Here is a 26,672-nt window from a genome sequence, read left to right as displayed (position 1 = left end):
TTCTCTGGTATTTCGAGATATCTGAAATTGATTTTAAGATATCTGCAATTATTTGTAGATATTTTAAATAAATTGAAGATATCTGTAATTTAATTTGAGATATCTGAAATTATTTCGAGATATCTGAAATTCCTTTTTAAATGTTAAAACGGCTTTCCATACGGCCGTCTGCTGGTTTTGAAACTGTATATGCAACTGTTACAAGATTTGTTACCAAATATACTGAGCAGTTTGTACAGGTTGGTGTGGTTTGGCGTACGGTATACATGCTCACATATGCTAGCGTAGTAATAAGAGCATATCATACAAAATGTTCTGCGCAGCAGACGGGATCAACTAACCAAACCACATAAATCAACCTCATATAGCGACGGTCTGCAAACTATGGGTCGCGACCCAAAAGTGGGTCCCGATGGGTCTCGGTGGATCGTGGGAATTTTCCAGGTTTATTTTCCATCTATTTTTTTTAACATCAAGTCCATTGTCCTAGCTAGCTTTCGTGTATATACTGCATGAGCAACTATTCTGAGGGGTGGGGTTGGTAGGGGGGGGGTTCCTGATGCCGCATTTATATAAAATGTTTAAATGTCAAATATTCTGAGGCATGAGGTCCACGCAAAAGGTTGTGGTACTATAGGCTAACCACTTGTGTAGGGTTGAAAAACAGGGGAGGCATGCTGCACCCCTCGTCCCCCCTCCCTTCCCATGATCCGCGCTTTGAGAGTCTCGATATAAGACACTGTTTTTGTTTACCCCCACTCAGCAGTTCTTTATCATTTGGAGGTATCAAAGTTAAAGGACACAATAATTTTAAAAACCCAAACAGTATAATTGCTGACATAAAATGCTATCAAAGTTTGACTTACTCAAGTCGTTTTTCTTTCATAGCATACTTTGTAGGAACTTTCAAGCTCAACGCATTATACTACCAATCACACAAGAAGATAATTCTTTAACATTTTGATGAGGTTCTTTTTATCTTCAGCTGTTTAGAATTATTCGTCGTCCATCAGTAAAGCTTCTATATACTGTATCAATAAACCCGTCCCAATTGGGCGCAGTTTGTGCCTATCTACTTTAAAATTAATCTCCTCGATATATGGGGATATATACTATTCCTCAGTGTATATATTCAACAGTTTGACTATTGCAATATCATAACTGATACAGAGCCAAACAATTATAACCTACATCTGAATAAGAACAGTTTAATATCCTGGCTTGTTAATAATATACATATGTCAACGCCATATATAATAATGTCATTAACTTGATTTATAGCCTTCTTTATTGTAACTGCCCTAAAACACAATATCTTATCCAAATATATGGCACAAAGAGTTTATTCTCCATTTCTAGTGAGAAACGTTAACAAGTTATACCTCCATCTCATAAATAACTATAACTAACTCCTGCCATGATCAAACGGACAATAATTTCTTGATAATCATAACTGTAAGTTCTTGGAATGTATATAAATATAGTCACTATGCACCCAGCGACTTAATATCTATATATTTATTACATTTGAATTTTTCTCACCACCACTAAAACGCCTCCGGTGCAATAAAAAGTTTTTAATTTATGAAGTAGGCGGCCTTATAAAAAAAAAAAGACGGAGTAATAAAAAAAGGGTGCGTTTAGATCAGTGACCTTCTCGACTCGACTCTGTTTGAAACCTCTTAATATAAAGTAATGGATAAGTTGAAGCCTAGTGTTATATTGTACCCCGCGGGGCTATGCATTACAAACGCCGTGGTTGATACGGGTACTATACCGTGGATGTTGTGAAATCCCAGCGATATAGTATAGGACTCTATCTCGGTGATATTTTTTTTCTCTCTTTCAACCCAGTGTGTTCAGTTGCGGGGCTGCCTAAAAAAATCAGAAGGCTGTGAAGGAAGTTATATATAAGGAGGAGGTGAAACAATCGTGTCTTTTATTCCCCAATAGAGTAGTTTTATCCCGTCAGTTACGCATACCTTGGAATAATCGTGCGGGGTTGTTAACAACTGTGACTAGGTCAAACAGAGATAGACAGCCGGTTCAGATCTGTGAAGAGAGAGGGAGAAATATCGCTGTATCATTTACAAATGTATCCTTGCTATGGAGTTTATCGCGATTTAAACGGGAGGATATATAGTTTGTGTACGTCGTTCATATACAGACGTCCGAGCCCGATTTCAAAACTGAAATAAGTTGTAACTTGTACTGGTAGCCTACAAGAAGAAGAGGTGATAACATACTCTCTGGCATATATAGTTAATAGGAGATAAACAAGGGCGATTTAACAGTATCATTATTATTATTTGCCGCCCTTGTATCAAAGACGAGAGAGTCCACAAACATACTTGTGTACACATATCTTTATACTGCGGACTCGGGGCTCTACTGTTTAATTCTGCAAGTTCTGTATTTTTCAAGGCTCAAGGTCGGCACACGGTATGAGTATAGCATGACTGTCATATAGGCATACAGTGTGACTCAGTAAAGCCAGAGGAAAACAAAAACATGAGGGAGTAAAATTATGCATCACCATCACTTGGAATTACAAGGTTTGAATTTTACTTTACTTCATATTTTTTGTTTTTTTGTAAGGCTCCATGTATATTTTGAATATTTTATGACAATCCACGTGATTGGACATGTAAACGTTCAAGGTTGGATATAAATAGTGATACTAGTAATACTGTTCTGCCAGCATTGTATAATAACTTGTAGGTCTGTCGTAGGTAATATAGAGGCACAAAAAATATAAAGCAAAACGAAACAAACAACAAAACATCGCTTTATTTTACCACCAAAAAGCTGTCAAGACTCACTTGCTTATACCCAACTAGTATGTAATCGTGCAAACTTGTCAATATATTATATATATATATATATATATATATATATATATATAATATATATATAATATATATATATATATATAATATATATATATATAATATATATGTGTATATATAATATATGTGAGTGTGTGACACTGTGTGTGTTGGTCACAATGCACATGACCGCATGCATGCATGGTCGAAATAGAACGCTTACGTCGTTGAGTTGTTTACAGTTTTGGGTTGTCCTTGCTTTTGTATGAATCCAGGAAGCTGTAAATTACACCTTGTGATATTGAGGCAAGGCCACTTAATACTTCATAAGTACCTTTAAACTTCTGTTTATTTTCAGAGATCACATAGAGTAATACTCACGTTTGGTTAAAGCAACAGTTTGTATTTGGGGTACTTATATAGCTAAATTTACAGAAATTGTACCACACGAATACAGTCTTTATACTGTTCCAAATACGATTGCAGGTGATTCAAACTAAGAGACATCCTATAATTAGTTTTATTTTTGCATTCAAATAAAAACTAGTTAAGGAGCTTAGCGATTCCGGTCGGATCGAACAAGACAGTTTGTTGTATAAGATAGTAGGCTGATCATGATATCCCAGATATATCATATCGAATGTATCAATTTATATTAAAACAAAATAATTTGTGCAATTTTATACACAAAACTATACAGAAATAAAACAGTCAACTGATTGAAGAAGTATAATAATAATAATAGTAATGATAAATACATTCGAACACGTAGACTATAGTAAATACCAAAGAAAGACATTCTTCCAAGATAACCCGCTCCCCACCCCCTCCCCACCCCACCCCCTTTCCCGCTCCTCTAATCGCGATCATTTCACGTTCCCCAAATTGCACATGGTGTCTAGGGACGTGATTCGTTTGAGCTCCAAGGAGTAAAACTCCAACCTTCAGGATTGAGGGATCCTAGTATGCCGAAACCGATTGTGTAGCATAAACTGAGGCGAAAAAAAATAGAAAGTCGGCACATTTAGACAAATACTTTCATGAGTAGGACTCAAAATCAAAGACAGGACACTAATTAGGGTAATATATTGGCATTAATGGGGGGGGGGGTACTGTCCCAGATCTTGCACCACGGTACCACCCTCTCCTATGAAATCAATCTAAACTATAGAACCCACCCCGGTGGTCAATATTGCACGCCCTTGTGAAGAAATGACTAATATAATACCTATGTAAAATATGTATACTGGTTATATATAGGTGGTCTTGCTATAACTATTGCAACATATTATAATTCTCAGTATACACATATGGATACTACATGCATAACGCGTGATAGTTATACTTGGCTTACGAACCGTATATATAACCGACAGCAATCTATAGTACTATACACGATGTTCATTGTTTAGTAATTAATTCACGGAGATGATGAATTAGTGACGAATCTCATCTGCTCCGTTAGAATCAAAGCTGTATTTTGTCGTTTGATTGTCGCGTTTTTTAAAATTATTTTTCTATCATTTATTTTCTATTATATGTGATCAAACCATGTAATATTCACTACAGATAGCTATTGGGTACCCATCAATCAAAATTCGGATTTCGTTTTAGGGCTCCTCCTTATAACAGGTAGTTTACACACCATTTAGTCTGATAGAGGGTGGGGGGGGGTGGTCTCACAAATTTATGGAAATATTTTACTCTCTCAGTCGCAACCTTTTGCAGCTTTTTTCTTTGGCTATCATGGTGACTTTATAGGCTCAACAATTATTTTGATATTTATGTTGTAGACAATTAAGAACCACACCACTATATCATTCGAGGTTTTATTCCTATATCACATTTTTTTTTTGGGGGGGGGGGTTGAAATATGAGCCTTTAAAAATCTGATGCTCACCGACTATTGAAGTGACTGGACTACTAAATCTAACACACAGACCATTATGTCAGCAAAGCATATAGGACTTTCGTGGCGTGAAAGAAAACGTATATAAAACGTATACAAATTTGTCAAGAACAATTATAAAATGTTCGTATCCCTCTATATCTAGTTTGATATAGCAAGATCAACCATCAAATGAACAAACGTGGCGATGTGATTTGATTTTGATTTGATTTGATTTTTATATAGCGCTTTACACCAGCGATAGGTCTCAAAGTGCTTTACAGACGTTATACTACCCCTTGTCAATGATAACCTGTCCCAGAGACAATCCCTCCAGTCGACAGCAGTTATTTACTGCGCCCAATGACAAGTTACCTCACAGGTACCTATTCAACCCCTGGGTGGAGAGAGGCAAGTGAGATAAAGCATCTTGCCCAAGGACACAACGTAATGAACTAGGCATGAATCGAACCAGCAATCCTTGGATCACGAGTCCAACGCCTTAGCCAATTGGCCACAACCTCTCATATTGGCCACCACGCTCTCGTAATGTTGTGTTTCGTTATAACTCAACATTTTATACGTTCCCGGAAGTTATATGTACCTTTAATGTGTGGAACCAATGTTATAAATGATGTCAGAGGTCAACTGACGAGCACGGTTTGCCATATTGTATACCGTCTTGAAAACTAATTACAATTATGATGTTATTCTCATTTAAGAAATTTGAATATTGCTAATAACGTATATAGGCATATCATTACCAACGTATCAAAAAGATGTGACTTGAATTGGTCACACATGTCTAGACAATGTTTTCATTAAAACGAGACCTTTTTATTACTCAGTTTTACTACTTTTGATTGCTTACATTTCACTTTCCTTTATGCTCTAAGGGGTTGGATTAATATCTCAACATCTCCAAAACTAGTAAATCTGTAAATTGGCCCATTTAAGCCATAGCTGAATACTGGCTTGGGTTAATTAACATTCACTTTGCCATGTCTCGCTATATAGAAAATATTTCGTTGTCTGTCGTTTTGTAACGCCAACAAGGCTCAACGAACATGTCAAGGGTAATTTAATAATTTTCAAACTTCATTTTGCCGATTATTATTAACTTTTTTCTTCTTTATACTCGAAAACGTGAACGAAAAGATAAGTTCACTGAAAATGTAACTGCGCTCTGTAAATGGTATGTTGTATAGGTAGGTAGCGTATTCTTAATTTGGAGGCTGCAGTATGATACACACAACAGTAGCATTTTTTTTATATTTGTTTGTCAGTAGTTTACACTTGTGACATGTTTGGCGTTCCATAAAACCACGCACGGCATCGTTTCGTTGTTTGGTGTTTAATATAATATTTAGTATAACTCTATGTAAGTAATATGTTTATCTTTAGTGGTGACTAAATAAATTTATACACTTGTTAATACAAGTAAAGGTAAAAGAATTAATGCCGGGTATTGTATAAATGCATTGATGCTCTACACTTCCCTGGGTGACTTGTTGCAAGATTTCAGGGCATTCGGAAGAATCCGGACCTGGGCTGTTATCCTCCAGGGTCGAGGTAGTGCATGGCGATAGACCAAACAGCAACATGGTTGTTGTTCTTAGTACCCACAACATAGTCACCCACATATATACCAGCACAAATGCATGTCAGGACTGCTTTTCAGGAATTTTTACTGGTCGTCCTTTGGACGACCTCGGATTTATTTGTGCGATTGTATCGCACAGTTAAAGGTTGTCCCTGAGCATTAATATACATGATAGGAGTTCTGAGTAAATATAGAACGGTTTTCTTTTCAGGATTAGTAATTATGAGACGAAAGGCGTAACGTCACATGCCAAACTATCTATATTTTAAAGTCCCCAATAAAATAGGCAATTATTCCTAACTTCACATTTACCATGTTTTCCCCCTTCAGTTTTCCCACTCTACTATTGTATATCTGAGTAGCCAGTCTGCTTAAAATGAACATAGCAAGGTACAACGTTCACTTAGTAAATCTCTCTAATTCCAAGTCTTTTTTCTAGTTAATTAGATTGAAAATGACCATATTATCTTAGATTGAAAGTTTCTAAATCATGTGTATCTGACGTCACAACTGAATGGTCTTCAGAATCTTGTCAAAATATAAAACCCATAAAAAATTTCCGATTAGTGACGTCACTCTTAATTTCACCAATCTTGTCTTTATGTCTGTATAGGTAGCGTCATCTAATGAATATTTATTGAAATGTATATATATATATATATATATATATATATATATATATATATATATATATATATATATATATATATATATATATATATATATATATATATATATATATCGTGTCCCACTACTCTAATTCTGGACGATTAGATCGAAAGTATATTATTTAGAGCAGAATAATGAATTGAAAGAGGTAAAATAATATCAACCTTCTTGGATTTACCAAAGAAATATCTATACCATTTTAGTATTTTCGGCTCATTTATTAACATTTGATAGATCTTCAATGTCCCCATGTAAAGTGAAGAATAAGTAATCCCCAAATACTAAGGATTATCTGATACACTGACTCCTCGCGGGGTTTTGCTGCAAGCTTTGTTTTCAAAATAATCGTTTGATATTTCTGGAAGGAATTCTTGTCTCTGTTCGACTTGTAATTGAGTATCGTCTTCGCAGTGCGAGTGACGTATAGCCGTTGATATCACGTTAAAGCGATATGGTGCCATATGGTGTGTATATATGACGTCAACTTTAATGACTATATATACATGTAATGTATGTATGCTAACCAATTTGATGGAGACACATTGCCCAACTCTTATCTTTAGCTTAGTACATACGACAGAGAACTTTGTGATGAGCAAGCCCCCCCCCCCCCTCTCCTCCGGCAAATCAGCCAAGAAAAGTCTTGCGCCGTTTTGGGACATATCCTAGTTTATGCACTTGTCTGGGGCCGTCATTGTGTGAACATGTGATGGCTTGAAGGCGATAGAATCAGAAACGTTTCACGTTTCTGAAATATTTTAACAGTAGAATGTTTACCATATGTTGACACTGAAACTAATGTCATCATTAGGTCATGTTTATGTCTAGAGCCGCAGTCCTTTTAGATTGTCAACATTTACGAAACTTCATCTCTATATATATTACAGGGAAAAAAACAATTGTAATGAATAAAGAAACACATAAGAAAATATTGAAGCAGAAGAGGCTCAATGATGTCTTTATTAATAAAGTAACATAGGTCTACTTCTGAAGTCGAAAAAAATATCATTTATTTCGTAATTTTTGTATGGTTTATAAGAGTTTGATCGTTGGTATGAAGTTAATATTATTGTGGAACTTTGGAAATTGCAACTATATCAGTATACGGAAGTCTTCGGTTAAGTTGGTGTCTTTTAATCGAGGTATAGGTCAGCCTATAGGATGCTTTCATTGTCCATAATTAGATAATTAACATCCTTTAATCAGTTAAAATACCTGTGCTGTCGTCTTATTAATTTAAACTGCGGATATTGAACAAGTGAATATGTTTACAAGGAGATTATACATGAGTTTATATCTGATGTACTTCCCGTCAATTAACAAGTTTGTTTGGAACGATTTACAGCATATTTGAAGTATGAATACAATGTCCCGAGTACAAGTATGAGTACAATGCTCGAGTACAAACATGAGTACAAGGTCCCGAGTACTAGTACTAGTGTTAGTACAATGTCCCGAGTACTAGTATGAGTACAATGTCCCGAGTACAAGTATGAGTACAATGCTCGAGTACAAACATGAGTACAAGGTCCCAAGTACCAGTACTAGTGTAAGTACAATGTCTCGAGTAAAAGTATGAGTTCAATGTCCCGAGTACCAGTACTAGTGTTAGTACAATGTCCCGAGTACTAGTATGAGTACAATGTCCCGAGTACAAGTATGAGTACAATGCTCGAGTACAAACATGAGTACAAGGTCCCGAGTACTAGTACTAGTGTTAGTACAATGTCCCGAGTACTAGTATGAGTACAATGTCCCGAGTACAAGTATGAGTACAATGCTCGAGTTCAAACATGAGTACAATGTCCCGAGTACCAGTACTAGTGTTAGTACAATGTCCCGAGTACTAGTATGAGTACAATGTCCCGAGTACCAGTACTAGTGTAAGTACAATATCTCGAGTAAAAGTATGAGTACAATGTCTCGAGTTAAAAGGATGAGTACAATGTTGCGAGAACAAGTATGAGTACAATACCCAAGTACCAGAACTGATATGAGTGCAATGTCCTGAGTACCAGTATGAGTACAAGGTCCCGAGTATCATTACTACTATTAATACAATGTCCCGAGTAACAGTAGGAGTACAAGGCCCCGAGTATAATACGATTAAAAAGTCATGAGAACGAGTACATGATTTTTTATTTCGCTGAGTACTATTATCAGTGCGAGTACAAAGCCGTGAGTACGAGTATGAGTACTATGAGCATAATTTAACTCGAGTACGAGTACAACCAGTGGCGGCGGAACCGGGGGGGCTTGGGGGGCTCAGCCCCCCCCCCCCCCCAATAAAAAAGTTGAGGGGGCAAATGCATGATAAGCCCCCCCAATATTTACCAAGGCTCCGAAACGTGCATCTGCCCATTTTTCAATGCATACTTGTCGATCTGTCCGATGCACACGTATACTATACAGGTGTAATAATTTTAGTAAATGCTGGGGGACCCTCGGTCCGTCCCCTGGCTATAGACCACATTGTCACCCCAACCGCTTCTTCACGCCCCGTGAAAAGTGGAAGCAGTGAGTGTGAGTACCGGTAAGCTCAACACAACTTCGTCTTAGGCCAATGACTTGCCTCATTTCAGCCAGTTCTCCAACATCCCCTTACTCAGTGGCGAAGCTTCCATACAGTCAGGGGCGGATGCCCCCCCCCCCCCTGACGGACTCAAATAGACTGCTGGTGCCCTTTTCAGCTTTTCACTACTTTTTACTTATTCGCGATTAATGACTTTTTTATTGCGCTCTCATCTATCTATTGACATTTGTCATATTCTGTTGGTGTAATTATCCGACAAAATGGCGACGACACCTATTTATTCTCCGTTTATCTGCAAATTAGCTAGGCCCGGAGAGGGTCATTTCCTGCAATCTAAGAAGTATCTTTACTCAAAAAATTTCTGTACGCTCCGCGCCAACCTGTGGTGGCGCTCCGCTTAGATAGTGTCGAAAGTGCCCCTACAGACCATTCTTGCCCCCCCCCGACCAATACCCCTAGCTCCGCCACTGCCCTTACTACACTCAAAAAACGTCTTTGCGAGTACACTACGAGTAATAGCTACTCTCTTAAAACACCATCGGATATACAAATAACAATGTTTTTACAGACTTTTACGTGCAATCTGAGAAATTGCAGGCTTGAGACCCATATTTTAGGGCTAGGTATTCGAAGCATAAAACACTCGGGAAGTGCCGTTTCCGGTCATCTGGGGGTTTGAAACCCAAAATTTTCTTGTACGCTCCGCGCCAACCGATGGTGGCGCTCCGCTTAGATAGTCTCCACACATTAGCCCCCCCCAATAATTTTTCCGTTCCGCCGCGCCTGAGTACAACAAAGCCTGGTATACCGACTGACTTTGACATGAAAATGACAATCCTACATATCCAGACTATACTTAAAGTCAATTAAACTACAAATCATTATTTTGTTATGTTTTGTTTTTAGCGAAGGTTAATGAACTAGTCATCAATAGTTCATTTTTTTACCTCTCCATTTCGTCACCCTTCTACTTAGTCTTAAACTCTTGTAAAGAGCAAATTTGAAACATTTCCAAATAAAAATCTCGACTTGTACTTTATTATAATTGTAATGAAATTTGACTAGTCATGCTACGAATGAATACACATTTTAATTGGATTTTTAAGTATATTACAGCATCATATAATGTATTCAAAACAAGTTTAGAAGGTTAGGTACTTATGCAAGGTCCTTGCCCTATGAAGCACTGAATAAAAGTTGTGAATTAGTGACGATACAACGGCGATGTTTTATATATATGTCACATCGTTACATTTAAGGTATATATTGTATAGCCTATTACTAGCAATTTTAACTCATTGACATAACATTTGCATAAACTGCATTTTATTTTAGCAGGGGATGATGTCACTAACAAAATTCTCATATCTGAAATACCCTTTTGGCGTTCCATACCCCCACTGTATCATGGGACACTATCAATCGTCGTGTAAATCCATTGTATAACCAGGGAGTTGTTCTATAACAACTCCCTGGTATAACCGTTGCTTCTAAAATCCCTTTAATGATTCGATGTGAACACCTGGGCATTGATCTTCAGAAACAAAGTAATATCTTATTTATTACTTTCTTACTACGGGAATCGCGAAAGCAGTTGGAGTCCATAATTGCCACTTACCGATGAGGCACTATTTCATAACTGGATCGGTATTTAATAACCAACCGACCCTGTGTCCTGGAAAGTTGAATGATATCAATATACCGTGAACTGTTGTAAACAAGGGTCCCCCCCCCCCCATAGTACAGCTCTCAATATTAGCATCGTTATAGAGAGAAAGAACTGAACCGCCATGCGTCGGATGTGCTAGGTATAGGCCTAATTAATATAACCTAACAAGTTTAGGATGTACGGTAAAGTTCAAAAGGATGAAGTATTTGACCGTTAACATGTGTCGAACTTTCAAATATTGGCCACTTAAGAAACCGACATATTTAACACCTAAATTTAGAGCGAGGCAAATAGATGTATCCAGTGGTTCAATGAATAATGTAATTTCTACTACGTGTGACGTGAGAAGTGTTTGAACTGTATGCGAAACGCGTAAAAGTTATTTGTGGACGCGGTGGGTAGCACTCAAGTACTGAAATGCACACAGAAAAAAAATGATAATTTAGGGTATTAAAGAAGACACAAACGGCGAAACCATCATGTTTAGCTTATGTGAGAATAGATTTAAATGTAGAACAACTCCCCCAAATAGCTAAGAAAAACTCGTGCCGCGTTTTGGAGATATTCCAGGTTAAATTTCGTGACTGGGAACTGACATTTGTAACTCTGTGATGTTATACTACCATTAGGATATGAAATCATTTATGTTTTCCTTTCCACATTTTCAACAGGGCCTATATATATATATATATATATATAAACGGAATGATGACTTTGGCTTATATACTTACTCATCTCTTTACTTCCCACCTCCAACCCCCACACCATCACAACTCTCCCACTTCCACCCCACCCCACCATACACAAACGAACGACATAACAAAATGATGACATGTCGCATATGGAACAACATTATAAATAAACTGTTGATATACATTCTAGACAATGAAACAAACTGATGTGAGTATGACCGTGGGTACCGTATATCATACACCCCAGGTCCGAGAAACAAGTACGAAATTCAACGCTATGTTCGAAACCAAGTTAGAATTGCGGTTCCGCTGTGACGTCATATAAGATTATGAATTCCAAAGCGTGTCATCAGTATCACTATTGGAGACGTGATCTTTTGTTATCTCCCCGGAATAAACAATTACAGTTTTATCTCTAGAAAAATGCTTTTTCACTCTTAATTTCAAAGAGTGGAAATTCCCAACTTTGAGTCCTCAAACCTGAACACCACCGTCTCGTTCTCAAATAGTTATTTCTCAATCGCTGAATTAAGAATGATTTCTTGGAAAAAAAATGTCTCTACTGGCATTCAAATTTACTTTATAAAGTCTATATTTCATTACGGAGCAGTTGACGATCCTGGATGCCCTGAAGGGAACCAATAATTAAAGTAACACACATACACACACATACACACACATACACACACATACACACACATACAAAGACTTTACAATGAGAAGACAGAATAACCTGAGATTCTATTTTACGGAACCCTTTCCTGTTTCTAAATGGTTGTTTTTATTTAGTGAAAAAGTGGAAAAACCTCTTTTTTTTCAAATTTATATTCGTGCATCTGTTTGGAATAAAATTTCCATAGAAATTATCAATCAATCAACCAATTGAAAAGTAATAAGGATACTTCTTACCCCATAAATTTAGTATAATGACATTGGAAAAGAACAAAAGAAACGCTAGATTTAAAACTGAATAGTGACGAAAATTAATATCACATTTGCTCCTTTAAACCAAATGTCATCCTTGAAGAGAGTCAAAAAACAATCAAAAATTTTTTTTCTTTCTTTTCGGGCGAATCATCAAGCTCAGGTCTCTCTCGCGGTCTTTAAAAAAAAATTGAGTGATAAACGCAAGCCGCGGCCAAAAAGTAATTGCTCTGTCCTTGTAAATGGGTAGAAGACGTTTGTTTAGCATTGGAAAAAGCTGTAGCTAACAAGACATTTCACCGCAAGATACTGATAAGGGTGGGATTAATAGCTATAGTTGCGTGCGTTAACTTTGTTGCTGTTTGTCTTGAGCTATCTGCTACACACATTCTTCTTCTATATGGAGATGCAACCTCTTTTACTGCATCAACTGAATTTTATTTAGTACCGAGCGTTATCTGTATGTCGTGCAAACTTTTTCGTTTTTGACTTCTTCCTGGCAAATTTCTAGTGACTTCACACTCATTTCATGTAGATTTGTGCGTAGGGTTGAGGGAGTGACATGCGTGTATCTAATATACTTCCATGGGATAAGGAGATCAAATCAACAGTTACTAAGCTGTATCTACTGTGAGCTGTCCATGAAGTGCAAGACTGTACCAACACTAAATTGAAACGGGATCTCATACAGTTGGTTCCAAGCAAATTAAACGTTCTGTTTTAATTTTTAATGTGAAATCATAGTATAAACAATTGATATTCACAAAATCACTTTAGTCAATGATTTCGATTACTTTTGATTTGAAAGGATTAGACATTTTTCAACTGACTTGAAGTTGCAGCCATTCAAATATATTTTGAAAGGATCATAGAGGTTTTTAGCGAGAAATTTCTGACCCTGGCTTCATTGGCTATTGTATTATATGCAGGCTCTACACTGCAATAGTATATTGAATCATCCATACTGGTTTCGTTGGATACTGAACTATTAATTGGTGAAACTGTCGTTATATACTTTGAAGCTTAGTGGAAAAGATTAATCTCAAACCAGCCTGGACGGGAGAAATTATACTGTTTTGATCAAAACAGCCTGAAACAAAGGTGAGCGGAAAAGTAACCAACATTGGTCCTCATTGTAGTTCTGTAGCCGAATTCTCTGTCTTTACTCCATGTTTGTTGTGTTCACGGGGTGAAACCACCTTTTTTAGTACTGGGGAGCAGGGGGGTTGAAAGTGTTAGGTAGTCCAGGGTGGGGTTTAAGGGAGGATGCTCCCCCTCTACCGGTCGTCCCCTCCCCATCCCCCCCCCCACATGCTAGAACGTCAAATAATAGTCACTGATGCTCAAACTCAGAATGGCATAAACTTAACTGCCACCCTTAACATTTACCTCCGGTACAGTAAGATATTGAGTTGTCTAATTGGGCTCTCGTCAAATGTATGTGAATATAAATAATGAGTATATGAGTTGAAACCTTTCCATAAGGTATACTTTTGACAACTGTTACTTTACAATTCTTAAAGCACGCTTCAAATGTAAGGCCGCTACTTATGACCTTTAACTGAGTCTTTGCAATATTATAATTCGGACGACCTTCCCCAGTAAATGGTGTAGTTTTGTGGAGTTCAAGTAAAACTATAATTATACAACCCTGTACATCTATCAGTGTGCTTTACGGTGCCGGCTCCACTAGTTTCCACTCAATTAGCACTACTGCATTGTTCCGAACGAAAGCTATTTAAAGTATTTCGTATACCCTAGCAATTTGTGCATTCTACTGTTAATTTTAGTCTAGCCATACTTTAATGTTGTGTGCACAAATTGTTGCTCTATGCCTGAGAATATTGTTTCTTTCTTTGTACGTCGGCTTTTTTTAATTCTTCAAAGTAATTTTTGATGCTTGATTTATAAATGAATAAGGACTTTTTCGAGACGAGATATATGATATTGAGAAATGTAAACCAAACCGTGCATGGGTGTGAACATTACCACAGGTGTTAATATTTGTATAAATTGTATTGATTATAATTTTGAGTTGTAGAGTTACAGGAATGGCAAAAATATATTAGTATGATACCTTACTGTTGAAAGAAGTACAAAGTATCCGAATATTATAACGCAAGCCCCGGATCCAGGTGGGGGGGGGGGTGGCTATTGTAAGATTTAATTGTAAAATTGTTTCAAAGGACACGTTTATATATATATATATATATATATATATATATATATATATATATATATTTACGATTTCAATTATATATATATATATATTCTTGATAGAAGATGAGTATTATACGGGGATGGAGTTATAATATATTATGTGTGTCACGGTTGTACAGTACTGTCTTCTGTGGATGAGATTAGCCATCTATTACAAACGCATGGTCGCACTCAGTGGTGGTTTCCCATAAACAACAGTCGTCACCTCATCGGTGTTGAACACTACATGCATCATTTCACATATAGTTCATCTGCATCTCCGAGCTGATCTGAAGTAAGAAAAAAAAGTAGGAAGCTAGTAGATTACTGATATCATTATCTGGTTTAGCGACAGATATAGTGGAGTATAAGTGGATGTTGTAGAATATATAGTATATATAGAAAAGCCGAAACATGCTACATAGCTGTTACTGGCGCCAGGTCCTGGTCAAGAACATATTGCGCGGTGTGAAGGCGTTTTAAACTTGTTCATTATAACACCAACAATATGTGACTCGGCAGAAACTTTTACGACAGGGAATGCTCCAAATAAATGGTCACCCACATCCGTCACGCACTTCTATTATAGCTTGAAAATATGAAAAGCACTTCAGGCGTGAAAAGATCAAAACATATGGGAGTTGCCGCAAACATGCACTGTCATAGCGATCTGTTATAGCGTTGTACTGGTATAGCGTTGTACTGTTATAGCGTTGTACTGTTATATGTATGTACTGTTATATGTATGTACTGTTATATGTATGTACTGTTATAATATGTATGTACTATTATATGTATGTAATGTTTTATGTACTGTTTTATGTATGTACTGTTGTTCTATGTAAGTACTGTATGTATGTTCTGTTTTATGTATTGTTATATGTACTGTTTGTATGTACTGTTTTATGTATTGTTATATGTATGTACTGTTATATGTATGTATTGTTATATGTATGTAATGTTATATGTTTGTACTATTTATATGAGATTTAGTAGGCCTATAGATACCAGGACAACTTGGAGTACACCCTCCCGTACTCACGCTTAGTAAATTGTACCAAGGGGAATTCGTATTGTACTCATATCGTACACTCTTGTTGTTTGTACTCAGTTCATACTCTGCAAGTCTGTCCGTTGGTTTGGAAAGTTCAATTTGTCATATGATCGCTAGCGATGACCTCAGATGTCCATTGAAGATTTGTTTCTGATATTAAATTCATATATACCCTACACGTATACAACCTCTTAATCAAAACCATCAGTGAGATTCATAATACACGAAAGATTGCTGAGAAAATTTCCTGACGCCGGGTCTATATCTTTTCCCAAATTCATATCGACATGAGCCAATATTCGTTGCCATTATTTCAGTCTATATGATAGTAAAGTCACATATGTATATATATGATAATAATAATTCTTAATAGGAACGCATAAAAGGAAACCAATTTAGGTCGAAAATTGCAGGGTTGACCCTGAGGCCTATACTCCGCGGCTTACATCAGAAAGATATGAAGCGAATGAAAGACAGATGTAAACGGTTAAAGAATGGTTAAACCTGACCCTGATCTGTTTATAAGATTCATTTAGGTGTTAATAACATGCTCGTATTTAAATGTATCAAGGGACCGACGAGTAGAAATTTTGTCAATTTTCGTTGCTTATTTTGTCCGTTCAGTTGTTTTTTGTTTTTGATTCATGTTGTTAATAATAATCTGATGAATGGGCAATAAAACTGACCCAGAATTCAGGAAGTTCATTTCAGACCAACTAAACTTTTGACAAACAGGTCATACACCGACTGGTAGGGAGAGACAAAACTTGTGATACACAACTTTATTGAAACTGCGTAGCACGCGCCTAAGCAACGGACCATGTTGTTAGTTGATCCCCAGCTTATGGACCAATGAGGTACTATGACAATAGCATACATATTCTCCAACTCATACCAACCCCACCCCCCCCCCTCCCCCCATCCCTATACATGTATAGGAACTTGTCTTACCGATTACCATACGGTATGTTCTGTTTATATGTCAACACAAACTGAGATAACCAGACATATTGAAATTATTTGTTTGTCGGTGTAAAGCAAGCTGTTACACCAATACCAGCATATATAACAAACATATGCCTTACGGTATCAGACAGTAGAAAACACGACACATCTAAGAATATACCGTATATATTGTTATATTTTCTATATTTTCTTTCTCTCATGTTAGACTTATGGTAGCTGGTTACATTTGTAAGGTAACGGAAACTCACAAGCAAACACTATAATGAGTCCAACACATGCCAATAGATTGTTAATTAAAAATAGTTTTGCTTATTAAAAAATGTAGATATTTCATACCTAATATATAATGCTCAGGATGTTTTTTGTTGTTTTCATCAACAATTTCAATATAACAGATATTGCGTATATCTATAGAGCTTGCCTTCACTAAGCATAGGATTAAGTTTCTCGTAATTCTGGCTTTAAACTTAACTGCCACAAATTGCAGTTATGTGAATGCTAACTGGTTTCGTTCTTGAGCCCCCCCCCCCTCCCTCCCCCACCACACACACAACCCTTGCTCCGACTCCCCTGCGTTTCCCATATACCTAGTGTTATGACGTCACTAACTTCTTGGCGTCCATACATTTCATCCTCCATTTTCCTTCTTTAGCCGACAAACTATAATCCTTAAAGTATGCTTTTGTTAAGTTCAAACTGTTAATTAAAATTACAAAATGGCTGCCAAGTTCATTTGCCTCTACCGACAGGTGTCTCCATCCAGCTTAAACCACTAAGCTGTTGTTTGATTTGCCGCTCATATAATAAGCTTACAGAGACCTCGCTACAATAACAAAATGCGCTTAAAATGTTCTCGGGCTATTTGTAACCAACAGATCTGTGACTTCACAGAAAATGAATTGAAAATCCCTCGTTGACTTTGGCTCGGCAGCTTCGATGAATAGATATATACTAGTAAAAGCGTACGTATACTGTGAGCCGTCGATCAGCTGGAGAGATACATAATTGTGTACGCTAGAATGGAGGAAAAGCTGACATGCTTTAAAATGTGTAATAGAAATATTATAATACGCAAGTTTTAACGCAACAAGATCATATCACAAATTTAAGATCGTACTGATATCAAATGGTAAAAAGAATATTCAGTGGGAGAGCAGTGTACAAGTGGGAGGAGATCAAATATGAGTATATAATACATTATAGACGTTTTGGGGGAGAGAATGAGGGTACGGATGGATACTGGTGAAAGGGCATACTTCGAGGGAGAGGGCGGGGGGGGGGGTGTATAGAAGGATGGGGCGAAAATAAGGTTTTGACGTGGTCAATACGTACTATTACTTGCATGGGAAGGTGTTTGCATGTACCTCCCCCACCCCCACCCACCCCACCCCCTCCCCACCAACCCCTCCCCACCCAGTAACGTCACCCCGTAGATCGCATAATGTATTCTTCAGCAGTGTTTAGTACATAACCTTTGTTAGCTGCTGAGTCGGAAGTATACATTTTCACCAGCCCACGTGTAGACGCACCCAGGCACGCACGACATCGATGGATACGCTGTTGAAAGCCATGTATAGGTTACGTACTTCAAACATTCCATCTTGTTTGCTTACTATATTCAAACAAAGTAACTGCTTAAACATATAGGCCTATATTTACAGTAACTTACGCCAGCAATATAAAATCTTCAATGAGTACTTATAAACCATATATACATTGTTTTATATAGTAAGTATATACACAGTAACATATTGTCGAATTACTTGTACCTAGTTCAGTCCCATTATCTAAGTCTCTGAATAGGCTACATAATATTATCTTTTCATGTCATCCCCGGTGTCCGCCATTTACTTTAGCTTATATCAATCCTTAGTCAAGCATATACAGTAATTTAACAAAAGGAAACCATAAGCCAATTAAAAGGACCGAAGTGAGAGCGGTACGTTATCAGATCAATGCCCAAAGGAAGTCTAAATCGAATCCAGTTATAGGTCTTTTGTACTTTTTGAGGGCCTAGCTATTCTCTGTGTCGGAACCGCCTTGTGACTTTTCAACTACGGTCATTCACCATGACCGAGTCGTCGGTACGGCTCTGTATAAGCTAATTAAAAAGAGCAGGGTCTACACAAAAGAGGAATCCCCCCTCCAAAAAAGAAAAAAGGAAAAAAAAAAAGGGTAGAAAAATCGCTCTTTTAGAAAGCCATTCAAACGTTCGTTCTATTACCCGAAATGAGCTTCGGGGAGTGTTTGGCAATCAAATGACCTGTATGAATGGAAACAGTCAACGTATACGACAATCAATCACTGTGGATATTTCTTCATTTGGTATCCTGCGCGACTCGCATGCAGGCTGGTATAGAAGGAATACACCATATTGTATTTCAGTCAAAGTAAGATCTGCAGTCAAGCTAGTTAGTACAGTATACAACGGATAAATATAATCCTTCTACGAGTTTCATAAGGTTTGGTGTTGTGTAATTTTTTTTATATTTTTATTTTATTTCTCACGTGCAAATAAATATTGTGTTTCGATTTGGAGTGGATACTTTTTTTTACGCTGAGTTATTCCTTGGAATTTTATTACCCGGTAATAAAGGCCTGTTGACGAGTTTTTATTGAAAATTACAGCTGTTTATATGACATACGGTATGGAGAAGCTCATGCCAGGTGAGGCACATTGTATATAGGCCATTTGAGTGATTATGTATATTTTAAGTAGGTCTATATATATATATATATATATATATATATATATATATATATATATATATATATATATATATAAATGTAGACAGGCATTTGTTAATGTTAAAAGTTGTGTGTTATAGCTGTGTGATATAACGGACTTATAACAGCTTATATTAACATTGCCATGTGGCATCATGTTTATTGTTTGCATTTATTCTTTATAATTGATATTTGCCTCTAATAGGATGATATACTCCAAATTTTAAACTACCTGGGATTTAAAGAGACAAAGTTTTGTTGTTGTTGGTTTTTGTTTGTGTTTCCTTGTTTTTTTTTCTTTTGCATATATAGTACGGTATCTGATAATACTCAAGAGACAGTAGCCTATCCATCAATATTAACACATTCAAGAAGATTATTTTAACTCTCGATTATTATATACATTGGTCACTTCTGTCCCTCACCAGTGACCACCCCCCCCCACTCCATCCCCTTTCTTTCTCTCTCTTTTATTAAGTTTGAAGATATCATTTTGAAGATTTTCAAACTGATTGAAACAGCATTATAATTGGTCAAGCCTTTAGTTGCTTTTTCAACCATCACATGGAGGTTAATGGGCTTAATTATTTCATTAATTAATTATGAAATTCTCAATATTTTGTCACTTCAACGCTTTTGATATGATCAACTAATAATAATTCCTGACATCTTAAACTCCCAAACATAAATTTCTCGTTAATTTTTCACGTGAAACTTGAAAAGTTATATAGGCTAGGTAATAGTATACCGTACTTTGTTGCGTCATTAGGGAAGTTTTATAAATATCAATTAATAAGTATCAGACATTTCTCAAAATCCTGATTACGTAGTGGTAGTGTGACATCATAATTTTCCAAAATGAGGCTCAGACACGAGTTTTATAAATTGGATATCTCCCAAATGGAACATGAACTGGACACAGTTACACTTTCCTTTCAAATATTATTTCTTTCCGAGTATAAATATTGCTATCTAGTTATATCAGTAGAGAAGAAAAAAAAAACTGTTGTTGTGTTTCATCTATCGATCTCATGGGTTTATTCACAACTTGCCCAAATTAATTGCCATCAGTGTACACCTACCAACTCTACTTTTGAATGAGTGGTGTATGATTTTGTGACAATGTTTAAACGGAACTTTCCTCTAAGACCATGTAGCTGCTGCTGATAAGGCCAAGTTTATCGATGCACGACTGATAAAGCAACATCTCCATATCTGAAGGCCTTACACTTTATCCTCAGATTAGTTTCATTTCATGAATTACTATTATTGTCTTTGATCAGTAATTCAGGGATCATTTCGAATCGATTAATCAATATCAACTTATCGATTAACACATTAAGAGAGTGGTTTGTGTACACGGGATAACAATGTATATCAACAACAAACTGAGTTTACTTTTATGTTAAGATACCATATATATAGGTGCCCCGGGGCTGTGTTTGATTGTTTTGTTATTCTTGGGTTATTTGGGGGTGAGGGGGGGGGGGTTAAGGGGACATTAAAACTTTTGAAAACTATAAATCTCGTGGGAATTTTTTTTTTAAAACGTCATGTAATTAATAATTATAGGAATGAAACAGAACCCGGTGCGATGATATTAGGTGAACCCATTGTCTAAAGAATGGATTGAAACTGAATTGGCAAATCCTTAATAATCTGCGAATCGGTTGGATCACTCTAATTAACTGTTATGTTGTTGTCTTTAGTTATTTTCGTTTTTTCTTCTCTCTCTTGTTGTTAATCTTTCTCACCGAAGAACGAGATTCACGCAGTGTCGAAGAACAGAAATGTTGGGAAATATTATCAACATTCAATTATAAATGTCTAAGTGATTTAAAATTGAATGAGGAGGGTGACTGTAAAATAATTGTTAAAATTTTGGCATTTTCTGACCTTTGTTAGACAAATATATCCATAATTGTAGTAGTATCTAAGCTCGATAGAAGCTGTCAGTAATGTTGGTTTAGTTTGTCGTAGATATGTAATCACAGAGTTTTCTAAATATAACACAGACAAAGAATAAAGCTAAACTGATTTAATGTTTTCAGTCTGTTTTACCTTCAACTTACACATAATTTGTACATTTGATGCAGCCGCTATGTGGAACATTTATCTATGTAGCTACTTACCTTCACTTGCATAAGTTTAGACAGATATTTAAAAACATTTTTTCCCTTTTGTTATCTTTCAGAAATTTCCCGATATCCTAATCAGAAGACCTAACGTGTTCTGCTTAGCATCTAGAGGCTTCGTTTTTACGCCGCCAAAAATAATACTTGATTACAGACTTCGAAATAATATTCCTCGGACCCGCCGTCGCTCTTCGAGGAAGTGTTGTTAACTCCATTCTCCAGGGTTTTCTACAAGAGCTACTAATCACCTAGGAGACACATAGGCAACGCTTTCGGCGAAAGAGTTTTCATCAAGTTTTGTCTTAATTAACTTTGATTTTTATTTCGCCAATGGACGTTTAAAAGTTTGAACTTCCCGACAGCGTGACGACACCTTCTCTCCTTAAAATACACATTCGGGAATTCAAACTCGTTGATGTATATAAACAGAAGGGTTTTACAACGCCAATCCGTTAACTCGGCTTACAGTCATATATTCACTATTTGCATTTCTGTGTGAAGAGGACAAACATTGTAAATAACGTTGCCTGTTCCATTTAATGACAACAGACGACCTTCTCTTTACAAAGTGCGTGTATCATTAACTGAGCTCATTTTTTCTTTCTTTCTAACTGTGGAATGGTTTTTTTTATTTTTTTTTTATGGTACCCGCTGTTTGAGAGAGTTTTGTCTAAGCTTCAATGGAAGCAAACAGTTAAAGCCTCGCGATGATATCGGTACGACGAGTATTAGTAAAGGGATACCTTGTTAGATAGTTTGCCCTTGTATGTACTTCGTACTTGTTTATCAGAGGCTTAGTACAAGTAACACCTTTTCCGAGGATTTAACGTTATCTGAATTGATACAAGAGATACACCCAAACCAACATTGTCGTGTAATTCGGAGTCAGGTGGCCTAACCAGGTATATCCTGTGTAAATTTGTATCATTGTAAACCGTTCGATAGGGGTTTTGTACATTGCAGTTCAGCAGCAGACTATACTGCATAATGGAAGTCTGTCTGTTATTATTAACGATGGTGATAGCGGTGGCCAACTCCGCAGGGATTGATGCCTCCCGTTATGGATCGAACAAATGCGAAAGGATCAAGATCCCTATGTGTGTCGGGATCGGTTACAATACCACACGGATGCCCAACGTGTTAGGCCACACCACCCAAGACGAGGCAGCCCCGTTGATCCACGAGTTTCAACCTCTTGTAGAATACGGTTGCGACGAACATCTTCGCTTCTTCCTCTGTTCTCTCTTTGCACCCATGTGTTCCCCACAAGTGGACGTCGCGATACCAGCTTGCCGTCCCATGTGCGTCAAGGTACGGAATAATTGCGAACCGGTCATCGAAGAGTTCTCCTTTAAGTGGCCGACAAATATGGATTGCAATCAGCTTCCTCACAAGAACAAAATCTTGTGTATGAATCCTCCGGGTTTAACTGACGATGGTGACACGGATGGTTCCTCTTCTGCCGGTGGTTACGGTAAAAATCCTGTCAAGGATCCTCCCCACGTAACGAAGGCACCTAACATTTCGACCGGTGCTTCGATGTGCGGCAACCCCGACCGTTTCATCTACTTGCCACAGACGAAAGAGTGCGCACAACGTTGTGTCAACGATGTACTTTACCGGCGCGGAGATAAAGATTTCGCCGAATTGTGGATTAGTGTCTGGTCTATTTTGTGCCTTGTTTTTACATCTTTGACTATTTTTACCTTCTTGATCGACCGTTCTCGTTTCCATTACCCCGAGCGACCAATAGTGTTTTTATCAATGTGTTACAATATGTACTCGATTGCATTCATCATTAGGCTCGCTGCTGGACCATACTCTATCGCATGTGAGTCTACGGCCGACAATGAACTATATCTAATTCAAAGAGGCTTGGAAAGTACCTTGTGCACCATAGTTTTCTTAATTCAGTACTATTTCTATATGGCTAGTTCAATCTGGTGGATGATTTTAACGGTCACGTGGTTTCTGGCAGCCGGAATGAAGTGGGGTTATGAGGCTATCGCTGCCTATAGCAGTTACTATCATTTCGCTGCCTGGGCATTACCGGCCGGAAAAACGATCATCGTACTCTTGATGCGACGCATGGACGGTGATGAACTAACCGGGATGTGTTTTGTCGGAAACCAAGATCCGGTGTCATTAGGGTGGTTCGTGATAGCACCATTGTTTGTTTATTACACCGTTGGAACAATTTTTATCATTTTAGGATTCATTTATTTATTCCACATACGGAAAGTGATGAAAAACGGCGGCACAAACATTGACAAATTGGAAAAGTTTATGGTGAGGATCGGTGTGTTTTCTGCAATGTATTTAATCCCTGCCACGACAGTCATAGCGTGTTTGTTTTATCAACGCTCAAAAATTATCGAATGGAGGGAAGCTGCCCTCAACTCGGAACCGTGCCCTCCAGGTCACCAAGGACCGTGTCGAATCGATCAATCGATACCGTCTAGTGCAGTTATGCTTATTAAGATATTCATGTTTCTAGTGGTGGGTATCACGAGCGGTATGTGGATATGGAGTACCAAAACAGTGAACTCTTGGCAGAGTTGTTTAACGAGATTAACTGGGACGAGACCGCCACGGAAACAGTGTCAGACGAACGGAAGAACGTTATCAGGATCAGGGGTCCATTGCCCTCAAAGAACTCACCAATATCTATACACCAGTACGAAAACGAAATCACCTTCCGTTGTGTAGATGTGATCATGCAGCAAATTCTATACTTAGAGTACATTACATTAAATATATATATATAGCCTATATATATATATATATACATATTGATATGCGTATATCGTATTTATTACGCAAAATCTATTTTTTACTTTACATATTTCTGAGGATGCCGGTGAAACTTGCATCTGCCGTCGGTGGGTACGACGAACCTATCAACTATTTAAGAGTATAGCAATTCAAAGTTTAAAAAAAAAACGCCAAATACTTAAAGGGCCCGTTGTGTGTGCATTTACTGATAAGTCGATGCTCATCTGCCTATAGATAGCCTAATTACTTTAAGTAAGGATTGTGTAAGGTTACCTAACGAAGGTTAATTGTGTTAGATCCATGCTAGGATACAAACTTCGGACCATCTCACCATAGCGTCAAATGAAAGTTATATATAAGATGTCGTTATGTCGTTTTAATGTTGTTTCTACACGTTTGGATCGACTATGTTCAAAATTTGAAGCTGACTTCTATGGAACGCCAAATGAGTCATGTGTGTGGTCAGAGTGACTAATACTATATAATACTTACAGAATTTTTTGAAAGCACAACAGGGTGCTTCACCGCAGTAAAAACATATATTTGTTGGTATCTTAGTCCGATGGGATCGTTCTGAAGGTAAAAATCGTGTTGTACTTGTAACTAAGTAATTTATAATTATTGCACATGCTGCTTTGGTTCTCCATAGTTCAGTCATATTTTGGGGCCAAGGAAAAATAAAGCTATTCCTTTACTATTAACCAAAATAAAGAAATTATGGTAGAGAATGTTGATCGAGAAATTGATTGATTGATTGATTAATTGCATGAAAGGATATGTGTCGAATTTGCCTAAAGGTTATTAATGACCCGCCTGTGCATTATACATATTCGCACAGCTTAGGCTGAATTTATTGTAACAGTACACAAACAAATAACAATTATACTTTCAATTTTGTGCATACTGGTGTGTCATTGTTTAATATCTCTATCAACTCTTCCGACAGCATTTCTTCCCTTCTGTGTTCAATTTTTCCCATTTCGTCCAGAAATGTATAGTTACGAGGGAAATATGTTTTAATTAGTGCATTTATATATGTCCGTTTACAGTGTAATATCAGTATGTAGCCATGTGCTAGAGCATTCCTTAAACACGGTGCATGGTTGACTAGCATACATCACGTAATTCAGAATAACTTATATGGAATGAACTCCTCCCCCTCCCCCCCCCCCCCTTCCGCCTGTCAATTTCTCTGATGTCACAAGGACAATCGATATATGATTAGGTCTAAACATGCGCGTGGTTCTACTTTTACGAATGATAACACATGGCTTTTGTGATTGGTATACCGTGAAGTTCGTGAACCAGCCCTGTAATTTGAGTACAAACATAACGAGTATGTGAGTACAAGTATGGAATATCCCTTACGGTTAATGCTACATGATTATCAGCACAAGGTCCTATATGTACAAGCACGAGTACGTAATTTTCTCTAGTTCCATACTCCCTTTTCAAAATGCCTCGAGTGCGAGCATAGTAACAATCTACGAATAGAGTACAAATCTACGAGGCCGAGAATACAAATCGACGAAGCCGAGTACGGCGGACTTACTACAAGTCTACCTCGAATATACCACCATCCTACACATGAGTTAGTAATCGTGATACACACTAGACGTAACATGGTCATGTTCACACACTGTCACAGTCTCGGAGATGTAACTGGATTATATAGGGCTGAGAGAGTCTACGTGGTTAATTGGTTGATAGTTATTAATAAGTACCATTTGTTATTTAAAGATAACCATGAATATGTATGTGGGTCTTGCTTCTGACCCAAAGGGCCCCCAGGTTTGTTGAATGGCGTTGCGTGTGTATGCGTGTGTGTGTGTTTGTTTGTTTGTTGTTATTAAAAACATATGAGCAAGTATCGGACGATAATGATGGACTCGTCCTAATGGGGGAATATCGTATGCAGAAAAATGTTCCCACTGGTGGTATGAGATCTCCTTTGACGGAGAATAATAATAATTTCTATTGCAAAATAAAAACCTATTTTACAGTCAATAA

The 26,672-nt window shown here is 37.3% G+C and overlaps 1 protein-coding gene across 5 annotated transcripts; it reads left to right on the top strand.

Moving 5' to 3' along the window:
• The first annotated feature begins 1,733 nt into the window (after nt 1–1,733).
• LOC139962793 (frizzled-9-like) lies at nt 1,734–26,672 on the top strand. Of its 5 annotated transcripts, none has more exons than XM_071963122.1 (2): nt 1,734–2,555; nt 21,947–26,672. In XM_071963122.1, the coding sequence occupies exon 2, from the start codon at nt 22,875–22,877 to the stop codon at nt 24,594–24,596; it is 1,722 nt and encodes a 573-aa protein (XP_071819223.1). In that variant the 5' UTR covers nt 1,734–2,555; nt 21,947–22,874; the 3' UTR covers nt 24,597–26,672. The 5 variants fall into 5 exon arrangements, with proteins under 5 accessions (XP_071819223.1, XP_071819226.1, XP_071819227.1 ...); XM_071963125.1 differs by lacking the exon at nt 1,734–2,555 and adding an exon at nt 13,786–13,907; XM_071963126.1 differs by lacking the exon at nt 1,734–2,555 and adding an exon at nt 19,231–19,415.

The sequence above is a fragment of the Apostichopus japonicus genome, chromosome 21, assembly GCF_037975245.1.
Source record: "Apostichopus japonicus isolate 1M-3 chromosome 21, ASM3797524v1, whole genome shotgun sequence".
Lineage (NCBI taxonomy): Eukaryota > Metazoa > Echinodermata > Holothuroidea > Aspidochirotida > Stichopodidae > Apostichopus > Apostichopus japonicus.
This window is presented reverse-complemented; position numbering and strand designations above follow the sequence as displayed.